The 20,821-nt window shown below is 37.7% G+C and overlaps 1 protein-coding gene across 15 annotated transcripts in view; it reads left to right on the top strand.

Annotated features, from left to right (window-relative positions):
- Positions 1–20,821, top strand: part of Arms (Ankyrin repeat-rich membrane spanning) — a 661,393-nt gene that overhangs the window by 605,330 nt on the left and 35,242 nt on the right. For 14 of the 15 annotated variants that reach the window (XM_076190426.1, XM_076190427.1, XM_076190418.1 and 11 more), the window contains 11 exons: positions 5,774–5,905; positions 7,035–7,136; positions 9,805–9,846; positions 13,169–13,342; positions 13,590–13,672; positions 14,021–14,182; positions 14,660–14,828; positions 15,485–15,619; positions 16,230–16,403; positions 17,281–17,454; positions 17,920–18,109. In XM_076190426.1, coding sequence (XP_076046541.1) covers positions 5,774–5,905; positions 7,035–7,136; positions 9,805–9,846; positions 13,169–13,342; positions 13,590–13,672; positions 14,021–14,182; positions 14,660–14,828; positions 15,485–15,619; positions 16,230–16,403; positions 17,281–17,454; positions 17,920–18,109 — 1,537 coding nt within the window. The remainder of the gene's footprint in view (positions 1–5,773; positions 5,906–7,034; positions 7,137–9,804; positions 9,847–13,168; positions 13,343–13,589; positions 13,673–14,020; positions 14,183–14,659; positions 14,829–15,484; positions 15,620–16,229; positions 16,404–17,280; positions 17,455–17,919; positions 18,110–20,821) is intronic. The other variant, XM_076190415.1, reaches the window with a different exon arrangement.

Raw genomic sequence — 20,821 nt, 5'->3', positions numbered from 1 at the left:
CCATTGCATCTCGACAATTGTTAAGAACTAATGATGCAGGGTTTGTTCCCCTAAACTTGTACAACCAGCACTAACATCTTTGATCTCTACATCCTCAATAGTGTTGATGAAATCCTAAAATTATAATTTCTTCAGCAATTACACCATCACAAAACACATCCATCCTATACCATATTAAAATACAACCACCAATTAAAGATCCTCATATTAACACAACCTCTATCCATCATTTGTAGCTTTAAAAAGATAAAAATAGAAATATAGATTTAAAGAATTCGTGTTAACAAGAAAATGTGTCCATCACATAAAACTAAACATCAAACCTCCTAACGTTTGCGTCCTAGGCTGTGGTAGCATCGAGACATATGAAGGTACTCCTCTCTGGTTTTACCATAATGTTGGAATTTTCAACCTGCAGTTAGTCTGTTGTTGTCCCTTTTTCCGTAGATTTCCTCTTGTAGTAAGAAGAAATAAAGTCTACTTTACGTAGTTTATGAAGAGACAGGAATGAATATTATCTGTGTGCATGTTTGTATGCATTTATGTATGAGTAAATGTGGAGAGGAAGCTCTCCCTTATGGAAGTGCTATTGAATGCGACAGCAATGTAATATTCTTCTGATTTTCCATTTGGATGGAGGCAGAAAATAGGTGCTGAATTTGAACAGAGTTGAGGATGAAAAACAACCTTGAACAGCCTCGTTTTGTCTTGCATTTCTCGCCGACATTTCACTAGTGTCAGTCTTCATGAACCATATCACTGCACTCATCTTGATACCATGATACAATAATTTACCCTTTTCAAAGAGCATCATTGTATAATCTGTAAACATAAATTATTTTACAGTTTCTGATCAATAGATAAATAAATATAGATAAGTAAATAAGTAAATAAATTTTTTAATTATTGAGAAAGGCCACAAGAAATACAGCACATGTTGAAACCTTTTTTACTAATGTACAAGATATAGCACAGACTCTAGGAAGAGATGACAATACGTCAAACTACATCATCTTCACGAGATGTCCCCCCACGAGGGTAAAAACTACAACTAAATCTACTAAACATAACCTTAAAAATCCTCAAGTCGAGTGACTCCTTTGGTAATATAGAAAGTGGGGACAGGATCTGTGGGCTTTCTACTTATTGAGGCCTTGAGCATGAACACTATTGTACCTGTTCCTTCGGGTGTTACAGACTGAAAACCCATGTCCCCACATTATCCAGCAAAGATCCTCCGGGTTTACAGTAATTGGAACTTGAGGCAACAATGAGCACTTTGGATATTGGGTGATACTTTTCATCTTTGGATGCCATCAGGAGAGGTTAAGAAATACAACACAGAACTATGGATACCATTGTTGCACTTTGGCATGACTTTATCCTTTGTGATCCAAATGGGGTTGTGTGGATTTTTTTTTTTTTTTTTTATCAACTCCTGTGCATACTCTCCATAGAGTATTGTGTGAGATATAGTAACAACAACAACAAAAATAATAAAAAAAATTCAGTGGCATTTAGTTAAGTGCACTTGTGTGCAAAAGAAACAGTGATCAAGGTGATCAAAGAAAAGGAAAACTGGATGACAGACACAGTGGACAAAAAGAAATGCATTGTGGTTTATGGTATCAATGAAAAACATAATGTACACAAATACCAAAGGGAAAAAGAAGAGAAAGAAATTGTGAAGGAGATACTAAAAGCAGCTCAGGACGAGGGACAGTATTTGGAAAAGGAAATCGATGACGTGCATAGGATGGGTACATACTCAAAAGAAAAAATTACAGGCCAATGAAAATCAGGTACAAAATTGGCAAAACTAGCAAAGAATGAATAATACAAAAATGTGTGGATAAAAAAGGAATTGAATGAAGAAGAAATAGAGATAGATAGGGACTGAGAAGTGAAGCTAAGGAAAAAAAAAAAAAACAAGAAAATAATGGAGACTGAAAAAAATATTTTTTTTTTTTTTTTTTTTTTTTTTTTTTTTGAGAGTGCTGGATCTGAGACTGAGAAAATGGTTCATCAGAAAAATGGAAACATAAACCAAAAAAAGAGAAGAAAGGAAGAAATTAAAAGTGGCATATACAAACATTTCTGGAATAAATTAATTAAATGACTATTTGTCAATAGAGAAACCAGATATAATGGGAATTATGGAGACAAAACTGAAAGGTCCTATACAATCAAGTATGATGGGACAAGGTTTATACAACCTTTGGTCGAAAAATAGAATGGACAAAAGGGGCCTATATATTATAAAAGCAGCAGGAGGTAAAGAAAATGTGGAATTGATCACAATTAAAGTAAAAAATATCAGTATGAAAAGCAAAAAGTTTATAATTGTATATGTGCCCCCAAAAACTAAGACTTTAATTAGTCTGACAGCGAATACTCAAAATTACTGGAAGACACAAAGAATGAATTAACTTAGACACTGAAACATGGAGAAAACATAGTAATTATGGGTGACTTTAACACAAAGGAAATAAATTGGGAAGAATTAACAATAAAAGGTGGAGAGGCAATGTCCTACTGGATCTGACCATTGATTATACATTGACTCAATAGGTCAAAGAAAACAGAAGATATAGACACAATGAAGAACCACTGAGACTTGACTTGATATTCACTTCTGAGCCTGAAATTGTAGAAGAAATAAATTATAAGACACCAATTGGGAAGAGTGACCACATACTAATAGAGTTTGAGCTTAAGGAACAAAATGTTGTGAGAAGAAATGAGAAATATAGAGAAGGAAGATTAATATACAGTACAACAAAACTGACTTTGTAAAACTTGGATTTTTTTTTCTTTTCTTTTCTTTTTTTCTTCTTCTTTCTTTCTAAATGCTAGTTGGGAAAAATTTGCAAATGATGAAACAAAAATGGAAGATAAATGGAATTTTTTTTAAAGAAACATATAAGGAAGGAACAGATAAACATGTACCTAAGCAGAAACAAAAAAGGGTGTACATAAAGTGTTGGTATAATAAAAAGTGTAGAGATTCTGAAGATAGAAGAGACAAAGCCTGAAAAAGATGAATAAAGACAAAGAAGTGAATAATGGCAAACATACATCAAACTGAGAAATGAATATGTAGACATACACAGAGAGGAAAAAAAGAAACTATGAAAAAGATATAATAGACAAATGCAAAGACCAACCTAAACTTGTTTTATAGATATGTAAATGAAAAACTAAAAGACAAACATAAAATTGTGAAACTGTGTGAAGGAAACAAAGAATACATAGATGTAGAAATGGCTGAAGTATTGACCAGACACTTTAAGTCTGTATTTACAATTGAAAGCGCACAAATATGGGATGAAGGACAGCAAGAAGGATCCCCCAAAATGAAAGAAATAACAGTGACACAGAAAGAAATAAGGGACCAAATAAAGAAACTCAAAGTCAAAAAGTCATATGGGCCAGACAGAAAAGCGAACTGGATATTAAAAGAATGTATTGCTGAACTCACAGATAAAGTACACAAGATAATTGACTTCTCACTCAAAGAATGAAAAGTACCACAAGATTGAAAAAATGCAAATATTGTACCAATATACATGGGAGGAGACAAAGAAAATCCAACAGACTATAGATCAGTATCCCTTAGAAGCACATTTGCAAAAATATGCAAAAGAGTTATTAAAAATAAATGGACTAAACACTTGGAAGAGAACAACATACTAAACCCAAACCAATTTGGATTTATAAGTGGAAGATCTTGTACTGCAAACTTGATATGCTTTTACTCAAGATTAATAGAAATAATACAAGAAAGATGGTTGGGCAGACTGTGCCTTCTTGGACTAACAAAAGGCTTTTGACAAAGTACAACACAAAAAGCTACTAAGAAAAATTGAAACAATAGGTGGAATACAAGGAAAAATATTGAAATGGATGAAAGACTTTTTGAATGGGAGAAAAATGAGAGTATGTATGGATATATGTAACTATTTAGTGAAAAGTATTTTTCTAATATCTATTTGGCATGTCATTGAAAACATATTCCTATCCACTTTGGCCCAGTCCTTTGTATGAACACTTTGAAATGTCTTCATTTTTCTGACTTGTATATTCAAGTCCCATAGAACGTACAATCTAAATCCCCAAAATAACCATTAATCTTTAAGAGATGTTGTTCCCTAGTGTTCAGTGCTTGTTCATCAAAAGTCCAGCACGTGAACAGTTATGTTATTTTGGTTCGTGTAGTTGATATTGTCATGACGCTCCGAGTACCGTTGCAAATGCCATGCACGTAACATGGAGCGTTCTTGCTATGTATTACAATATGTAAGTGTTGCATGGTAGGTTCACTTTGTAAGTTTTGAGACAAAATCACTTTGCACCTTTGGCATGTATAAATGAGACGTCTGGCTTTGAAGTGTCTTTCGAATAAATTTGATCTCATTTCTTTATACATTTTTGTGCGATAAAGGCTTTGATCCTAAAGGCAATTTGATTCAGTCAGGTTCCTCCACTGAGATTTTTTTTTTATTTGTACTCGTGTATGCGCGGAAAGTAATGACGCCGCCCTTAATGAAACCTGTAAACTGAAGGTGAACATTAGTTTGCATGTGAAAATGTATGAAATAATGCAAATTATGGTACTTACATATAGAAATTGGTTAAAATGAATATCCCTTCCTCTGTATCACCTTCTGGAGACGTCCTGGAACTGATACCTCATCAGTGCCACGGTTGGAATCCGCTATTCGCCAGCTCTGGGCCTCCATTCCTGAAACAACCCTCCAGAACCTTGCACTATCAGTTCCAGGACGTCTCCAAAAGGTGATACAGAGGAAAGGATATTCATTTTAACTAATTTCTATATGTAAGTACCATAATTTGCATTATTTTATACATTTTCACATGCAAACTAACCTTCACCTTCAGTTTATAGGTTTCATTAAGGGCGGCGTCATTACTTTCCGCGCATACTATATATGTACACACACATATGTACATTTCTGTGCATGAAGTGTAGTTTATAAATCTTTCCTAATACTTATTTGTCGTCTCAAGACGACAAAGATCTTTTTAATTAATCAATTTAAAGGCAAACGAAATGTCTAATAATTCCAGTAGGGGAGAATGACTGTATTAGAATACGCAACTATAGTTAAATACGAAAATAATCAGCAATTGTATCAATAAATTAGTATGTTCAATTCTTGTTGACAACGAAACCGACTTAAATATTCTTGATATAATAGTAAGATACTAACTAATAGATAAAACTTATGTAACCATATCATTTACAATGGTAAGCCATAGTTTTATGTTTCTGGTGGAGTATTTTAAGCAGAATGTACCCTATTTAAGATGTTTGTGTATTTTTTCTAATGAATATAATTATTTTTTTCTTTTCTCCATTGCCTATGCTTTTTTCCCTGCTTTCGTCTATTTTTCTCTTGTCACTTGTTTCTTTTTCGTATTTTTCTTTACTCTTCTCGTTATCTTTCCTGATTTTCATTTTCTCTCTTCTTTCCCCGTTTCGCCTCATCCTTTTGTTTTCCACATCCCTCCACCTCCTCCTTCTTCTCCTCCACCTCCTCCTCCATCTCCTCCCCCTCAATATTGTTTTTGTTCCCCTCATTCTCATCCTCCTCAATCTCTCCCTCTTCCTTCTCAATCTCCTCCTTAATCTCCTCCTCTTCAATATTATTTTCGTTCTCCTCATTTTCTCCCTCCTCTTCTTCATCCTCTTCAATATATCCCTCCTCTTCCTCCTCCTCGTGCTTCTTCCTTCTGCAACCGAACACAGGCTATCGAACTCCACGTGCACCGTGTCTTCAGCGAGTCTTCCATCAGCGGTCACGATTACCTTCGCAACATCGTCCACCTTCCCTTCTACCTCCAGAACTCCGGCCTGCGCCGGGTCAGGCAGGCACAGCAGGTGAGAAGGGACCCAAGATTTTCCGAGTTCGGGTAGAGGGGGGGTTAAATATCTCCCTATTTCGGGGAGAAGGGGACCAAAGTTCTTCTGAGTTCGGGGAGGCGAGAAACCAAGTTTCTCCGATTTCAGGGGGACGTGGACCCAAGTTCCTCCGAGTTCGGGAAGATGTGGATCCAAGTTCCTCCGAGTTTGGGGAGACGTGGACCCAAGTTCCTCCGAGTTCGGGAATATGTGGACCCAAGTTCCTCCGAGTTTGGGGAGATGTGGACCCAAGTTCCTCCGAGTTTGGGGAGACGTGGACCCAAGTTCCTCCGAGTTTGGGGAGACGTGGACCCAAGTTCCTCCGAGTTTGGGGAGACGTGGACCCAAGTTCCTCCGAGTTTGGGGAGACGTGGACCCAAGTTCCTCCGAGTTCGGGGAGATGTGGACCCAAGTTCCTCTGAATTCAGGGAGTTGGGATCCCAGGGTCCTACAAGTTCGGAGAGACGTGGACCCAAGTTCCTCCGAGTTTGGGGAGATGTGGACCCAAGTTCCTCCGAGTTCGGGGAGATGTGGACCCAAGTTCCTCTGAGTTCAGGGAGTTGGGATCCCAGGTTCCTACGAGTTCGGGGAGATGTGGACCCAAGTTCCTCCGAGTTTGGGGAGATGTGGACCCAAGTTCCTCCGAGTTCGGGGAGTTGGGATCCCAGGTTCCTACGAGTTCGGGAAGACGTGGACCCAAGTTCCTCTGAGTTTGGGGAGACGTGGACCCAAGTTCCTCCGAGTTCAGAGAGACGTGAACCCAAGTTCCTCTGAGTTCGGAGAGTTGGGAACAAGGGGCCATTTTTTTCGACTTCGTGGAGGTCGCCTACCCTCTTCTGGGAGGGTAGTAGTTGTCAATCACAAGTCCAACACATGATCCAAGACCATGATGAATTACACATGCACGCACGCACGCAAATGCATTTCACCATTTCTACATGAATACAATCTTATTTACAAAAAAAAAAAATCACTCTACAGTACAATAGACCTACTGTATACAGAGAGAAAACCACGAAGGAGACATATTGGCATAGTTTTGGCATGTAATGGGCCAGATATGGATGTCCATAGCAGTAGACTTATCTTCTGTTTTCTTCCTCTACAGGTGGCGGAAAGGTTGAAAGGTCGTTGTCAGTCGACCTGGCTCGAAGTCGAGACAGATTCCGTCAGCATTGCCACGACGTCTGCTGTGGGAGGAATGAGTCATGTAAGTTTGTTTCTCATCTTCTTTCTTGATTTTGTTTGTATATTTGTTGTTTTATGTTCTTGTTTTTTATGTATCCATAGAGCAGTGAAGAGGACAAAATAATTGATTTAGATTTTATGATTGTGGTTATTGTTGATATTGTTATTATCCTATTAGGGTAGTGGGTCAGGGATTGGAGATGGTTAAGAAAAATGGAGCAAAGTGGGAGGTGAGCCAGCTGTTGTTTGCAGATGACACTGCACTTGTGGCAGGATCGGAGGAGGGATTGAGGAAGTTGGTGACAGAGTTTGGGAGAGTGTGATAGAAGAAAGCTGAAGATAAATGTGGGTAAAAGTAAGGTGATGAGATGTACAAGGGGTGAAAGTGGCAGTAATCTGGAAGTGAGCATTAAGGGAGAGCAACTGGAGGAAGTGGATAGTTTTAGATATTTGGGTGCAAATGTGGCAGGAAAAGGTGGAGTGAAGGTGGAGGTAGAATGTAGATTGAGAGAAGCGAGTAAATGCCTTGGTGGTTTAAAAAGTGTAATGAGGAATAGAAATTTGGGAATGGATGCTAAGAGGAGACTGTATGAAGGAGTGATTGTGCCAACAGCACTGTATGGAGCAGAAACATGGAACATAAGAGAGGAAAAGAGAAGGAACTTGAATGTGTTTGAGATGAAGTGTCTGAGAAGTATGATGGGGGTTACTAGGCTAGATAGAGTGAGAAATGAGGAGGTGAGGAGGAGAACAGGGGTGGAAAGGGAGCTGGGAGATAGGGTTGATGAAAGAGTATTAGGATGGTTTGGACACATGGAAAGAATGAGTGAAGAAAGACTAATAAAGGAGGTATGGAAGGCAGATGTGGAGGGAGTGAACATGAAGGGACGTCCTAGGATGAGGTGGATGGATGGGGTGAAGGGGGCTTTGGGGAAGAGGGGAATGTCTGTTGAGGAAGGACGGGAGAGGAAAGAAGACAGGGATGAATGGAGAATGGTTGTATATGGAAAATGTTGTGATGCATTAGGTGGAATGGACGGGGGAATGTGGGGTGAGGTAGTGTGTGTGAGCAAAAATTTTGACGCAGCCCGAAGGGATTTCTCCCCGTCCTCTCCTTTATATGGGGGGACGGAGAGGGGGGGTCGCCGATTTAATGAAGCGGCCTTGCTGTGGATGTGCTGTGTCCTGCAACACTGCTTCTGACCCAGGGCAGTGGACAGGGTGCAGGGATGACCCGTCATCTAGGAGGTGCTAAGATGGGAGGGAGGGTGGAGGGGTGTGGAGTGTTTTCGGGGATGGAATGGGTGGGAATGATTTTATGCCTTGTCCTTTTTGGCTACCTCCCTGGTAAGGGGGAAAAAGCCTTGGTATATGTATGTATGTATGTATGTGTCAATACTATGAATATTACTATTTTTATTATTATTATTATTATTATTATTTATTATGGAGTAGCACAGCAAGATATTTTCCTTAAGGCATATTGAATTATATGTGACAGGAAATTGTGCTCCGATTAGTTTTCGATAACGATACTCAAGGCTTTTGAAGATATTTTTAGCATGGACAGGCAAAACTAAAGTTACTAAGTTACCAGTGGAAACTATATAATGGGTGGAACAAGGTACAATACATTTTGCTAATCACATTTAGCACTTTTAATTGTGACAGATACAAAGAAAGTAAGGTTATAAAGGTTGGAAGTAAACACCGGGAGAAGGTGCACATAAATACTGGGAGAGATCACATAGAAGGTGACAGTTTCTGTGTCCTAGAACTTGGAGAGGGAACATGTGGACATATTGAAAGGTAATGCATGGATACCCAGAGAGGGTAACAGTGAACACTGGGAGAGGATTACTGCAAGTGACCATTACTGTGGCCTGAGCATCTGTCAGGGCTGAAGTGTCTATTCTTGATGTGGCTGGTTGGTGTCGTTGTTGGGGTGTCTGGTTTGGCAGTTTCTGAAGGGTTTGAGGCTGGGGAGGACGGTGGGGGCTTCCAGCTGAGTGTTCATTGTGGGATCGCTGTACTTGATGTGAAGGGCTTCAAAGAGGGCGAGGCAGCGATTGTCACTCTCTGACTATAGTTCTGATATACATGTGTATACATACATACATATATATATATAGATATATATATATATTTATATATATATATATATATATATATATATATATATATATATATATATATATATATATATATATATATGTTGAGGCATTGTGACAGGTTGGTGATGGTGGGTGAGGAAGACATAAATCAGAGTCCAATTTTTTTTCTGACTTTTTTCGCACAAATAGGCTTCTTCTCTGTAGACGCCTATTTGTGCGAAACTAGTCAGAAATAAACTTGGACTCTGATTTATGTCTTCCTCACCCACCTTCACCAATATGTATATATATGTATATATATGTATATATATGTACTGTATATATATATATATATATATATATATATATATGTATATATATATTATATAATGGACTGATCATTGTCATACCTCTAGCAAACTCAAGTGGTATTATGTTCAAACGTGATACAACATTATTGATATGGAGCAGATTCATGATTTTGTTATTATTTTTATATATAATAATCTTAACAAAAGGGTGTTTTTTATTTTTTATTTTTTTTATTTGTTTATAACGTTTCATTGACCACCCACCAACCTACCACTCACCTACCAGGGGAGACGCAAGCCATCGGCTGAGAGTGAAAATAATTCCTACGTGAGTACAAGATAAAGGCCAAAGTGGCATGACTGCTCTTAGTTATGCCTGACTCCCTGTACTTGCCAGTCTGCCTGGAGACCCACTCACTCACCCACTCATTCAATCAATCTCTGCCTTTCTCTCTCTCTCTCTCTCTCTCTCTCTGTGTGTGTGTGTGTTTCTCTGTCTCTGTACCTCTCTGTTTCTCTCTGTCTATGTTTCTGTCACCATCTGTCTCTGTCCCTCGCTGTCTCGTTCATCATGTTTTATTTGTCTCTTCTCTCTTTTGCAGTGTTTTTTAATTATTTTCTTTTGTTAAAACCATTCACGGCATAACTTATCTATGCTCTCTTTTTCTCTCTTCTCTTTTTTTTCCTCTCTTTTACTCACTTCCTTCTCTCATTTCAAGTCAGTACACTGCTCACCCACATTATTATGTAATGCATTATTTTTGCCGCACCACAATAATCATTTGATTAATATAAAATATGTAATTTGAAGTTTATTAAATGCACTCAGAATCACAAGAAAAATGAGAAAAAGGTTTTTCCCATTTTTTTATCTAAATTGTTTCATTTTTAGATTTAGTTGAAAGTAAATTATGCACACTTAGAAAATTTCTTGCAGATAGTTTACTCTGAAAAATTTCTTGATATTAGCGAATTTCCAATATCGGGAAAAAAAAAATTGGACTTCTGGATACTAGAAAGATTTTTTAATGTTACAGTATACTTTCAAATTTGAATACCGGTACTTGCTGGTCAAGTAGGTTAGAGCGTTGCTACTTGTGGCAGAGGTTGAGGTGACGGCAGTTCGAGCCTGCCGCCAGTGAGTTGGACCAAGGGCATAGTTCATTAAATTGTACGCTACAAAGTCCTCTGTAAGGGGCATCATCCTAGCCTCCTCATAGGGGAAGTTCATGATGTTAAACCGAATCAATCATCAATCATTTTCAAGTTTCGTTGCAAATATTGGAAATCTTCTGAATTTGAGAAATTCCCAATAGCGAGGGAATCATCTGTATTATTCTCAATGTAGCTTCCCATTCCCTTATATTATTATTCTAGATCTAACTTTCCATTCCCTAGCATTGCAAGGTCATACTTTAGATCTTGGTAAGACTATTTTACCCTCCATCCCCCACCATAAATTATTAAGAACATAAACTTGTAGTTCTAGGGCATAATCCAGTTGTTCTCAAAGATATTTATGATTTTGCTGTCTTTGTTTTCACAACAGTACCCGTAGACTATTTAATTTTGTTTGTCTTATTCTTTTCTAGAGAGCGTGAAAATAGATTTCTGTAGACCCTCAAGAGTATTTTTTGCTTCTTACATGGCATTTGTCTATCAGTCATTTTTTGTTTGCTCAAAGATGTGGCTGTTTGGATCTCGATGCACTCATGCACACACACACACACAGGGCACATGCGCACATGCACACACACGCACAGGGCATGTGTGCACACACACACACACACACACAGGGCACATACATGTGCACACACACACCAACAGTCTAAGTTTGAGTCCAGACCAGGGCTGAAAATTTCAGCATCGCTGTACTAAGAGTTGGTACTCCAACTTTTGTGGGCAAGGAGTTGAGGGTGTGTGTATATAAACTCACAGCATTGCCCATAGGTCGGGACACATATAAGCTCTGAGCTCTCATCTGAGTAGGTAATAGCTGATCACAAGTCCAACGCGGGATCCAAGACCGTGATGAATCACATACAAATGCAGGCACGCACATACGCATGCACAATAATTCCATCTCACTAAACTAAAACAATTCTACATTGAGTCCACCACACTGCACTGTCATTAATCTATTCACAAATGTCTCTGTATTGATATAATCAACAAAATTGACATAACTTCCCAATATTGGGAACAAACATTGTAATCACTTTCTAACTTCCAAGTACTGGAGAGTTCCTAATTTTAGTCATTCCCAATAACAGTAAATTGTGTGTAAACTGTAGTCTTTGGGGTTCTCAGTAGGGGAACTCCACAGTAACTAAAAATTGAGAATTATCCTGCAGAACTAGAAGCTTTATCCCAGGGAATATTTATATGTATATATATATATTTTCTATTTTTTATGATAGTACTATTTCTATTCTCCTGATATGTAATAATTCAGAAGTGTATGTATGAATAACTATAATGGTATTGTGTGTTTGTGTGTGTGTGTATATATATATATATATATATAAATGTGTGTGTGTGTTTACATTTACACTTGTGTACATACATATGTCACCAGCTAGCTGTAGGAAGGAGTATTCCCCAATTGTAACCTGTCATGTAAAAAAAAAAAAAAAAAAAAAAAAAAAAAATGTGGAAAATATTCAGAGCAGAAATAAAAAGATAGAGATAGACAGAGATAGAGATATCCTTGTGTGAGAACCATACCCCAGTCCCTCAGGGCTGCGCCTCCAGACAAAAGTGAGTGTGTTCTTGAGACTCTAAGACGAATGATAGTGGGAGATGGTTCTATCCGATCCCCATTTCGAGCAGGCTCCCATCATTTCTCCCAATACAAGAATGAGCACGTGAACAGTATCCCTTTGTAGCTGGAAATGTTTTGTGATAAATATTTCCTATTATTTCTGTAATAAAACCTGTCTTCTCAAGCTCTTAGGTGTAGACAATTTAGAATAGTTACTAAATCATTAATATCCAAATATCCAAACAATCTTCTATCCCATATCTATAAAGATCTATACAACTTCATCCCTTTATATATATATATATATATATATATATATATATATATATATATATATATATATATATATATATATATATATATATATATATAATGTGTGTAGTTACGTATCATCATTTTAGTTATTCAAACTTGTTGATGCTTTTCTCAGTAGGACAAAAGTATCCTCTCGTATATGCACTCGTAAAAAGTAGTACATTGTATGTACACAATTCTTGAAAGTTAGTATAATGGCCTCCAAATTAGGAATTTTTTAGAAGTTCTAAATTGCAAAGTAGGTGTCAATCATGATAATTAAATACAGGATCTAAGATTGACAATTGTGAATGATTTAGAATTAATTGGTTCATCTAAAAGAAAAAAGTCCTTGAAAATTAGTTATAGGATTAATTGTGAATCCTCCATCTTCTATTCATCATTTATTTATCAACAATTACAGTAGAATTCTGTAGAATTATTTCACTGTGAAATAACAATCTTCCTTTTCTTCCCCACAATACAAAAAAAAAATGCACCCTACTCACAAAAAATCTTCCAAACACTCAAAATAACAACACACACAAACAAACAAAACCCCCATGCCTGTACAAATAAACCAACACCACAGATACCAGCCAACCGGCGACTCTCCAACGAGAGTGGCTTCAGCCTGACGACACAGAACCTTAAGCGAACGAGCAGCAAGGGCAGCAGTCGAAGACAGCTGAAGCAGTCCGACTCCGTGGCCTCAAGCATTGGGTCCAACCTCAGCAGAGTGGGAGGTGCTCAAGACCTGACAAAGGTAAGAACCAACAGAATGAGGGTGAAAATCAGTTAACTGAGGTGAGAATGAAATTGAAAACCATCTGATGGAAGTAAAAAGGAAGGAAGTGGGAGGGACAATATGGGAAGTTAGTGAAGATGAGGGGAACCTATCTGGGCCCCTCCTGACTCAAAGTCTTCATTTTGTGTGTGTGTGTGTATCGGACTGCTGTCTTTGTCCAGTATGAGGTCTTTGTGATAATATTTCGGTGTTTCCTCCTCCCCAGGTCCTATTGACGGACGACTACTTCAGTGACATTAATCCGAGATCATTGAGGAGACTGATGAATGTCATCTACATCACTGGGAGGTAGGTGGCATCTGTGAAGTACTCTTCGGAAATTGCACAAGTTCAAAAACCAATTGTCCATCGATTATCTTTCTCTGTTTTGTTTCATTTTACTGTTGTTGTTGTTTTAGAATAATATATGAGTCTTCAAATTACACAAATCATTCAGTTCAAATTGACAATGAGTTATGTTCATAGAACAAAAAATCCCCAGCTCATTAGAACAAAAATTTTGGTGGAATGATTTTTTGAAAAAAAAAAAAAATGTAATTAGTTGAGATTGGAGAACTGCAAGTCAACTTATCAGTTACATGAGCAAAGAACATCATCGTGTTTGAAAAAGACTTTGACCTTCTTTTGGTCTTTCAGACTCCTCAAAGCCTTCCACATTGACTTCAACTGGTACCACTTGGCCTTGTGGATAAACATCACGGAGCAGTGGCCCTATCGCGCTTCCTGGATCATTCTTTACTATGAAGCTAATGAAGAAACCATAGATGATAAGTCGTCCATGAAAGAGCTTTACGAAAAGTGAGTTTTCTTCTTTTTTAAGGTATATATCCTCCTATGATATTAATGAAATAATAAAGTGTAATTGAATTTCTTATTTATTAGTTTGATTATTTGTTTGATTGCTTGCTTGTATACTTTTTTGTATCATTGCATTGTCACATCCTTTGATTGTATTGCAAGGAATTGGAGTTCTCTAGGGATTCTTTGATGAACCCAACTTGGGAACCTCTGTTCTAGAATCTAGATGATCTAGGAACCCTGTGAAAGAGACCCTGAGATCCCCTAAATGACAAGGGACTCCTCTAGGCTGAAGCAAATTGCTTGGTAATGGACAGGAGAGTCCTTTAAGTGTGGCCTATTTGTTGTAGTAGCTTTCGTGTTCTTGGCATAGATTCCTCACTATGACCAATACTCCAGTTCTGGTCGAGTTTGGCTGAAGATCTGACACCACGTTCTTATAAAAAAAGATAAATAAATAAATTCCTTACTTCACAGGGTGAAGAACCAAGTGCCAAATACAAAAGACATGGAGCCTCTTCTTGAAATGGACAAGGAGGAGAAGAAGTTCGAAATTTTCCTCTCAATGCACAAATCATCTCTTCATGTCACTGAACTCAAAATGTTCCTCCCGTTCACCATAAACCTTGACCCCTTCATCAGAAAAGTAAGTTCCTCAGGAGGTGGCCCGCTAAGGCAGTGGTTCTCAGCTTGTTTCAAGCCACAGAGGACCACTACTGGCACAGTTACACAACATGCTACAGACCTTTTTGAGAAATGACGATAAAGAAATTGGATAGATAGCAAACAGTTTGGTTTGAAACACATGACAAATAGAAATTTTCTCAATTTTATATATATATACATGCATACATGCATGCATGCATACATACGGCTCGGTGGCGGATTGGTAAAGCACTGGCCTCACAAGCCAGAGAACCGGGGTTCGATTCCCCGGTCGGGCGGAGATAAGTTGGGTTTATCTCCTTTCACGTGTAGCCCCTGTTCACCTAGCAGCGAGTAGGTACGGGACGTTAGTCAAGGAGTTGTGACCTTGCTGTCCCGGTGTGTGGTGTGTGAGTGGTCTCAGACCTACCCAGAGATCGGCTAATAAGGAGCTCTGAGCTCACTGCCGTAGGGTGGTGTCTGGCTGTCTCGACAGAGACTGCAGCAGATCCGAGGTGAATACACATACATACATGTATACATATATACATACATACATACATACATACATACATACATACATACAAATAGATAAATATGTGGAGACAAGAACTCTGTTTTCCAACAATCAGTTTAACTTAATTTCTGCATTTTCAGGTCATCAAGGAGGATCAGCCCCAATTGGAAGATCCCATTTCCTACTTTGCTGCTAACCCCAACAACAATCCCTGGAACTACCAAGCTTTCGATAACCAAAGCAAATCTTCCAGCATCAACAGAAGACAAGTTAATGTACGTGAGCAGAAAGAAAGAAAACCCACATACAAAAAAAATTAAATGAACTAATGAGATGGAATAGAATAAGATAGAATTAGATATAGAATTTCCACTTGTTTGAGGCTTTTGTTGGATAAGAGTATATATGAGGACAGGATAACATTAGTTTAGTTCAATACCTATAAATACAACCATATGAATCCAGCTAGATGAATACATGGGCACACACACATGCAAGCACACTCACTTGTGGCACAGTGGTAGAGTTCCAGACTGCCACTACAGCAGTCTGGGTTCGAATCCTGCCCAAGGCTGAAATCATTTCAGTATCACTGCGCTGTGGGTAGTTACTCCAACTCTTGTGGGCTGGGAGTTGGGTGTGTGTGCATGTAAGGTCACAGCTTTACCCATAGATCGGTCATATATGAGTTTTGAGCTCTATTCAGGGAGGGAAATAGGTGACTGTCACGAGTCCAACACATGATCCAAGACCATGGTGAATCACACACGCACACACACAGAAATGGAATCAGGCATGATCCCCCTTGACAGTACTTACTCTACTATATCATCTTATCCGGGTGACTGTAGCAGAATTATCTGACATGTTCTTCTGTTCCTATAGCAACTTAGAGCAAATCAGAAGAATTCCACGTCGAGCATCCCTCCACCATACGGCAACCTTAACCCGATGATGTGGGGAGCCTACGGAGGACCTTTCCTACCTTCCATCGCCTCCGCACACTCGCAAGAGTACGGGTCGGTGCAACTCGCTAGTGCCTCACACATACCTCTACCTGTAAGTTACCTCGTTCTAAGCGAATGCTCGTTCAAATAACGTCACCTCCATCTGGATGTGCAGCCCCAAGGGGTTGGCACTTGGTCTCCAGATTTGGCCCAAGATCTCTCCATCATCTTAAGCCGGATCCACGCTTGTTGCATTTCCACGTATCATGTCTTCTTTGCGTTCCACCTATTGATACGATACGGTGCAACAGGGTATTGTACCCACTGATTGCGTATCCATATACAGCAGGCGGATACGCAACAAGTGGGTACAATACCCTGTTGCACCGTATCGTATCACTAGGTGATATGCAAAGATGAAACGATGCATGGAAATGCAACAAGTGTGGACTCGGCTTTAGATTGTACCATTACTATCTTCTCAAATAAGGGAACCGACAACTTGCAACTGCTCTCCTACTACTACTTCATGCAGGTGACAGAAAAAACAGTCCCACACTACTACACCACGCAGAGCTGTACAGAGTTTCTTTCCCAGAGAGATCTATGATGGAGTCTGAAGACTGTTGCCAGCCGCCTCAGTGGGGCTGTGGGTTTCCGATCAGTGAAACTTGATCTGATAGTTTTCACTGTTATTGTTATAATTTCGATTTAAGTCCTGCCAAAACTATATTGTATAATTGTTGTTGTGTCATGTTCGTCTTCATTAAAGACAGTGTCTAACACAATTGGACTTATTTTCTTTCATAGAAAAAATATGATAAAGTGAAATATCTTGCTATCTATATACCAATATGCTTCTTTGCCCTTATAAGGGAGGTAGCGAACCAAGGCAAGCACCCACCCATCCCTATTTCACTCCCACCTGTCATCCATTTCCCTTTAATCATGAAAAATGAAATTAAATAAATTTTTATCCAATTCCACAGGCTGAAGCCACTTCTAAGAAGTTGTCGTTATTGACCATCGATGGTCTCTTCGAGCTCTTCAGCAAAGTTGAAGGTGTCTCGGAGCCCATGCTTCCGAACTACAAAGAGAAATTCTACGAGCACAACATCAATGGCAAAGTCCTTACACACTGTGATCTAGATGATTTGAAGAAGGTAAGCCATGTTGAGATGGTTAGAAGGTTGTATCATGAAATGAGACTGTGTGTGCATGTGTCTGTGTGTAAATATTGATATGTACACATAAAATTGTACACATGTATTTTTTCTGATTATGTTTATATGTAAACATTTTAACTGTTTACACTTATTAACAAACATATTTTCCTTTTTGTCTATGCCTCCTTACAAACCTTTCTATTTTTTCTGTTCCCACAATTTCTGTGTCCTTGTTTTATTCTCATTCTTTTCATTTCTATGAATTCATCCTTCCCCTCTTATCACCCAAATCTCCACCATTTTTTTTGCTCCTTGTCAACCCCCATCAAATTTAATTTCTCTACCCCATCTTTAATCTATCATTCTATTTCATTTTCCTCTTACTAATAATTTCCTTTTAAATTTCATTTCTTCTCTCTACAACCCTCTCCCTTCCCCACTTTGTCCGCCATTCCTCTGTAGGTCCTACAAATGAACTTTGGTGACTGGGAGCTCTTCCGGATGTTGGTTCTTGGACTTCGGGAGCGTGAGCAAGACGATGATCTTCTGTCCAAAAACGTGAGGTTTGCAGACTCGGAGGACCCCGACTACAGCAATGACCAACTCACAAGCCTTGAAGAGTCCACGGGTACCAACAGCCTCGCTCGAAAGGGTAATGTGACATCAATAACGGTTCTCTAACATGGGAGAATGACATGGATAACAGTTCTCTAATCTAGAAGTCTTCGTCAGTAAATTTGATTTTAAAGAGATTTATTTGGTGTCAGTAATAGTGCTATTTATTTTAGAAAGTATTATGGTAGTTTTCTTGGCATCTTCATAACAAGAGACCTCGATGAACGGAGGCTAAATAAAAAAATTTGTACTGGATCTTTCGTTAAAGATCACACTCAGAATTATTGGCCATTTAAGGGAACTTGTGTCATTTCGTCAGTTTCAGCTTTTGTATTTTTCCTCTCAAGCTTTGAAAAACTCGCATATTTATATATTGTCTCTCTACATAAAAAATGAGTACAAAAAAAGACAAGGCTAGATTATCAGACCTTAGGATATTATTTATTTGGCATTTAAAGATATACCTAAATATTCGTCCTTTGCTATCTTCTAGAATATTGTGTATTCATCACAAGATAAAATGCTAGTTTCTACAGAGACACATATTTACAAAAAAAAGATAAATAGACAAATGAAGAAATAAAATAAAAGTAAAATGAAATAGAATATCATAATGATAATCTTCAAATTTTAAATAAAATGAATATTTGGTCTTTCTTACAGTAACAATGAAGAACTTCATATTAAAAAGAGAATGTAGCTCAAACGTTACATTTCTTGACATTCTATAAAGGAAGCGAAACAGAAATTGAAGCAACTTCAATCAATTCAATATGGAACCACTTACATGAAAAAAAAAATGAAGTGAATTCATTCAATAGAATTTAAAGTATTAGTCCGTTTCTATGAAACGGTTTAAAATTGCTTCAATCAATTGAAAATGAAGTATTAATTTACTTACATGAAACAAAATTTGAAGCAACTTTAAGCAAATGAACATGAAGTATTAATTTAATTTAATGAGACGGGACTAGAAGAAGCTTCAGTCCATTGAACACGAAGCATTAATCCAATTAAAAGAATTATATGAAGTTTGAAGCATCGTTTTTCAGTTGAACTTGAAGTAAAACATAAATGAAGTTTCATATACGAACAGAAGAGGAAGATTATGTTCGCTGTGAATTCTCATCAGTATTGAATAACTTTTTCAAGGTATTCCTCTTCAGTTGCAAATCATGCCATGGTTCTTCTGAGTTGCATTAATTACAAAGCGTTTCTTGGGGTCAATAGTATTCATGAATTTTTTTTTCAATGCGGGACAGGGTACCTGTGTATATCGCTCTAAACTTTTTTTTTCTTTCTTTCTTTTTTCCTATTGATAACATTTGCCATGTTTTTTATTTCCAATTGACGTACAAGATATATTACCTGAAGGACATCATGACTCAGTACAATTTTCATTTGGAGTCTAGGAATATATGGCACAAGTCACGTGATTTTTTTTTCTTACGGTCGGTGATAGAAATCTAGATACATGGTTACTGAAGTGTATTCTGTGATGTAGAAACTATTAAGTGTAGATTAGTAATTAGTTTAGTTAGTGTCAGTATCCATAAGGACAAATGCTGTTTGGGATTATGAGTATATTTTTAGGATATTTCTGGCTACATCTTTCATAGATATTCCAAACCAAGGCGGAAGGACGGTTGATAATATGACTGAAAATCCCATGTTTAAATGTAATATAAGAACTCATATTTATAATCACATGGTCTTCCAGTAGGAAAATTATTGTTTTTAAATGGAAATGTGCAATAAATAAAGTACAGAGGGTATGAGAATTTCTATCATGATGAATTTTGATATTTATATAATTTGTTATATATCTATATATATATATATATATATATATATATATATATATATATATATATATATATATATATATATATATATATATATATATATTAGAGGGAAGACAAAGTCTTATATGCTGAAAGAAAATAAGTCGATTATATTTTTGTTGAGGCATTTTTTGAAGAACTCCTATTTCATATATACGCACCTCTTCATTTCAAGGTTGCTGATAATGTATGTGATCATTTTAATACTCTTTAATGTTGCTGAAGAAATGTCTTCAAATATACTGAGTCAGTATTCTTCCACCATGTTTCATAAGGACCTCATGAAAATGGACAAGCTATTTTGTCTGAATGATAATGATAATGATAACTGTTGTCTTGAATCTCAGTGACTAGAAACCCACAGCCTCACATTATCTGGCAGTGGTTATCAAGAATTTCCCGTAGATATTTCTGGGAAGATACATTGGTCTGTTGTCTACGTTCTATTAGTCAGGGACCATTTCTGTGTCACGGGTTTATGATAGTAGAAGGAGGAGAGGAATAGTCACTCGTTATCTGTTCTCTATTTGAAAATTTAGAGGAAATAGAGTCAAAGTCAGAAAAAAATATCTTTGGCTTGGCCCGAAGACCGAGTGACAGTCCGTGCAGGTTGAACATACAGATGAAGGTGAGGATATGGACGAGTTTCGAAGATTGGCGGCAGGGAGATGATTCTACCTGATGCCCATCTTGCAGGATCATCACTTACATATAGATGTCATTCGTTCCTCATTTTGTTTTAATGGGAAGGCATACATATGAGAATTTCACACACACACAAACACACACCTCATAGCACATTGGTTAGAGTTCCTGGCTGCCACTATGGCTGTCCAAGTTCAAATCCCGCCCAGGGCTGAAATAATTTCAGTATCACTGTGCTGCGTGTTGTTACTCCAGCTCTC

The sequence above is a fragment of the Oratosquilla oratoria genome, chromosome 9 (genome assembly GCF_046742065.1).
Source record: "Oratosquilla oratoria isolate Oo_2021 chromosome 9, ASM4674206v1, whole genome shotgun sequence".
NCBI lineage: Eukaryota > Metazoa > Arthropoda > Malacostraca > Stomatopoda > Squillidae > Oratosquilla > Oratosquilla oratoria.
The sequence above is the reverse complement of the archived record's forward strand: the minus strand, read 5'-3'. Positions and strand labels throughout refer to the sequence as shown.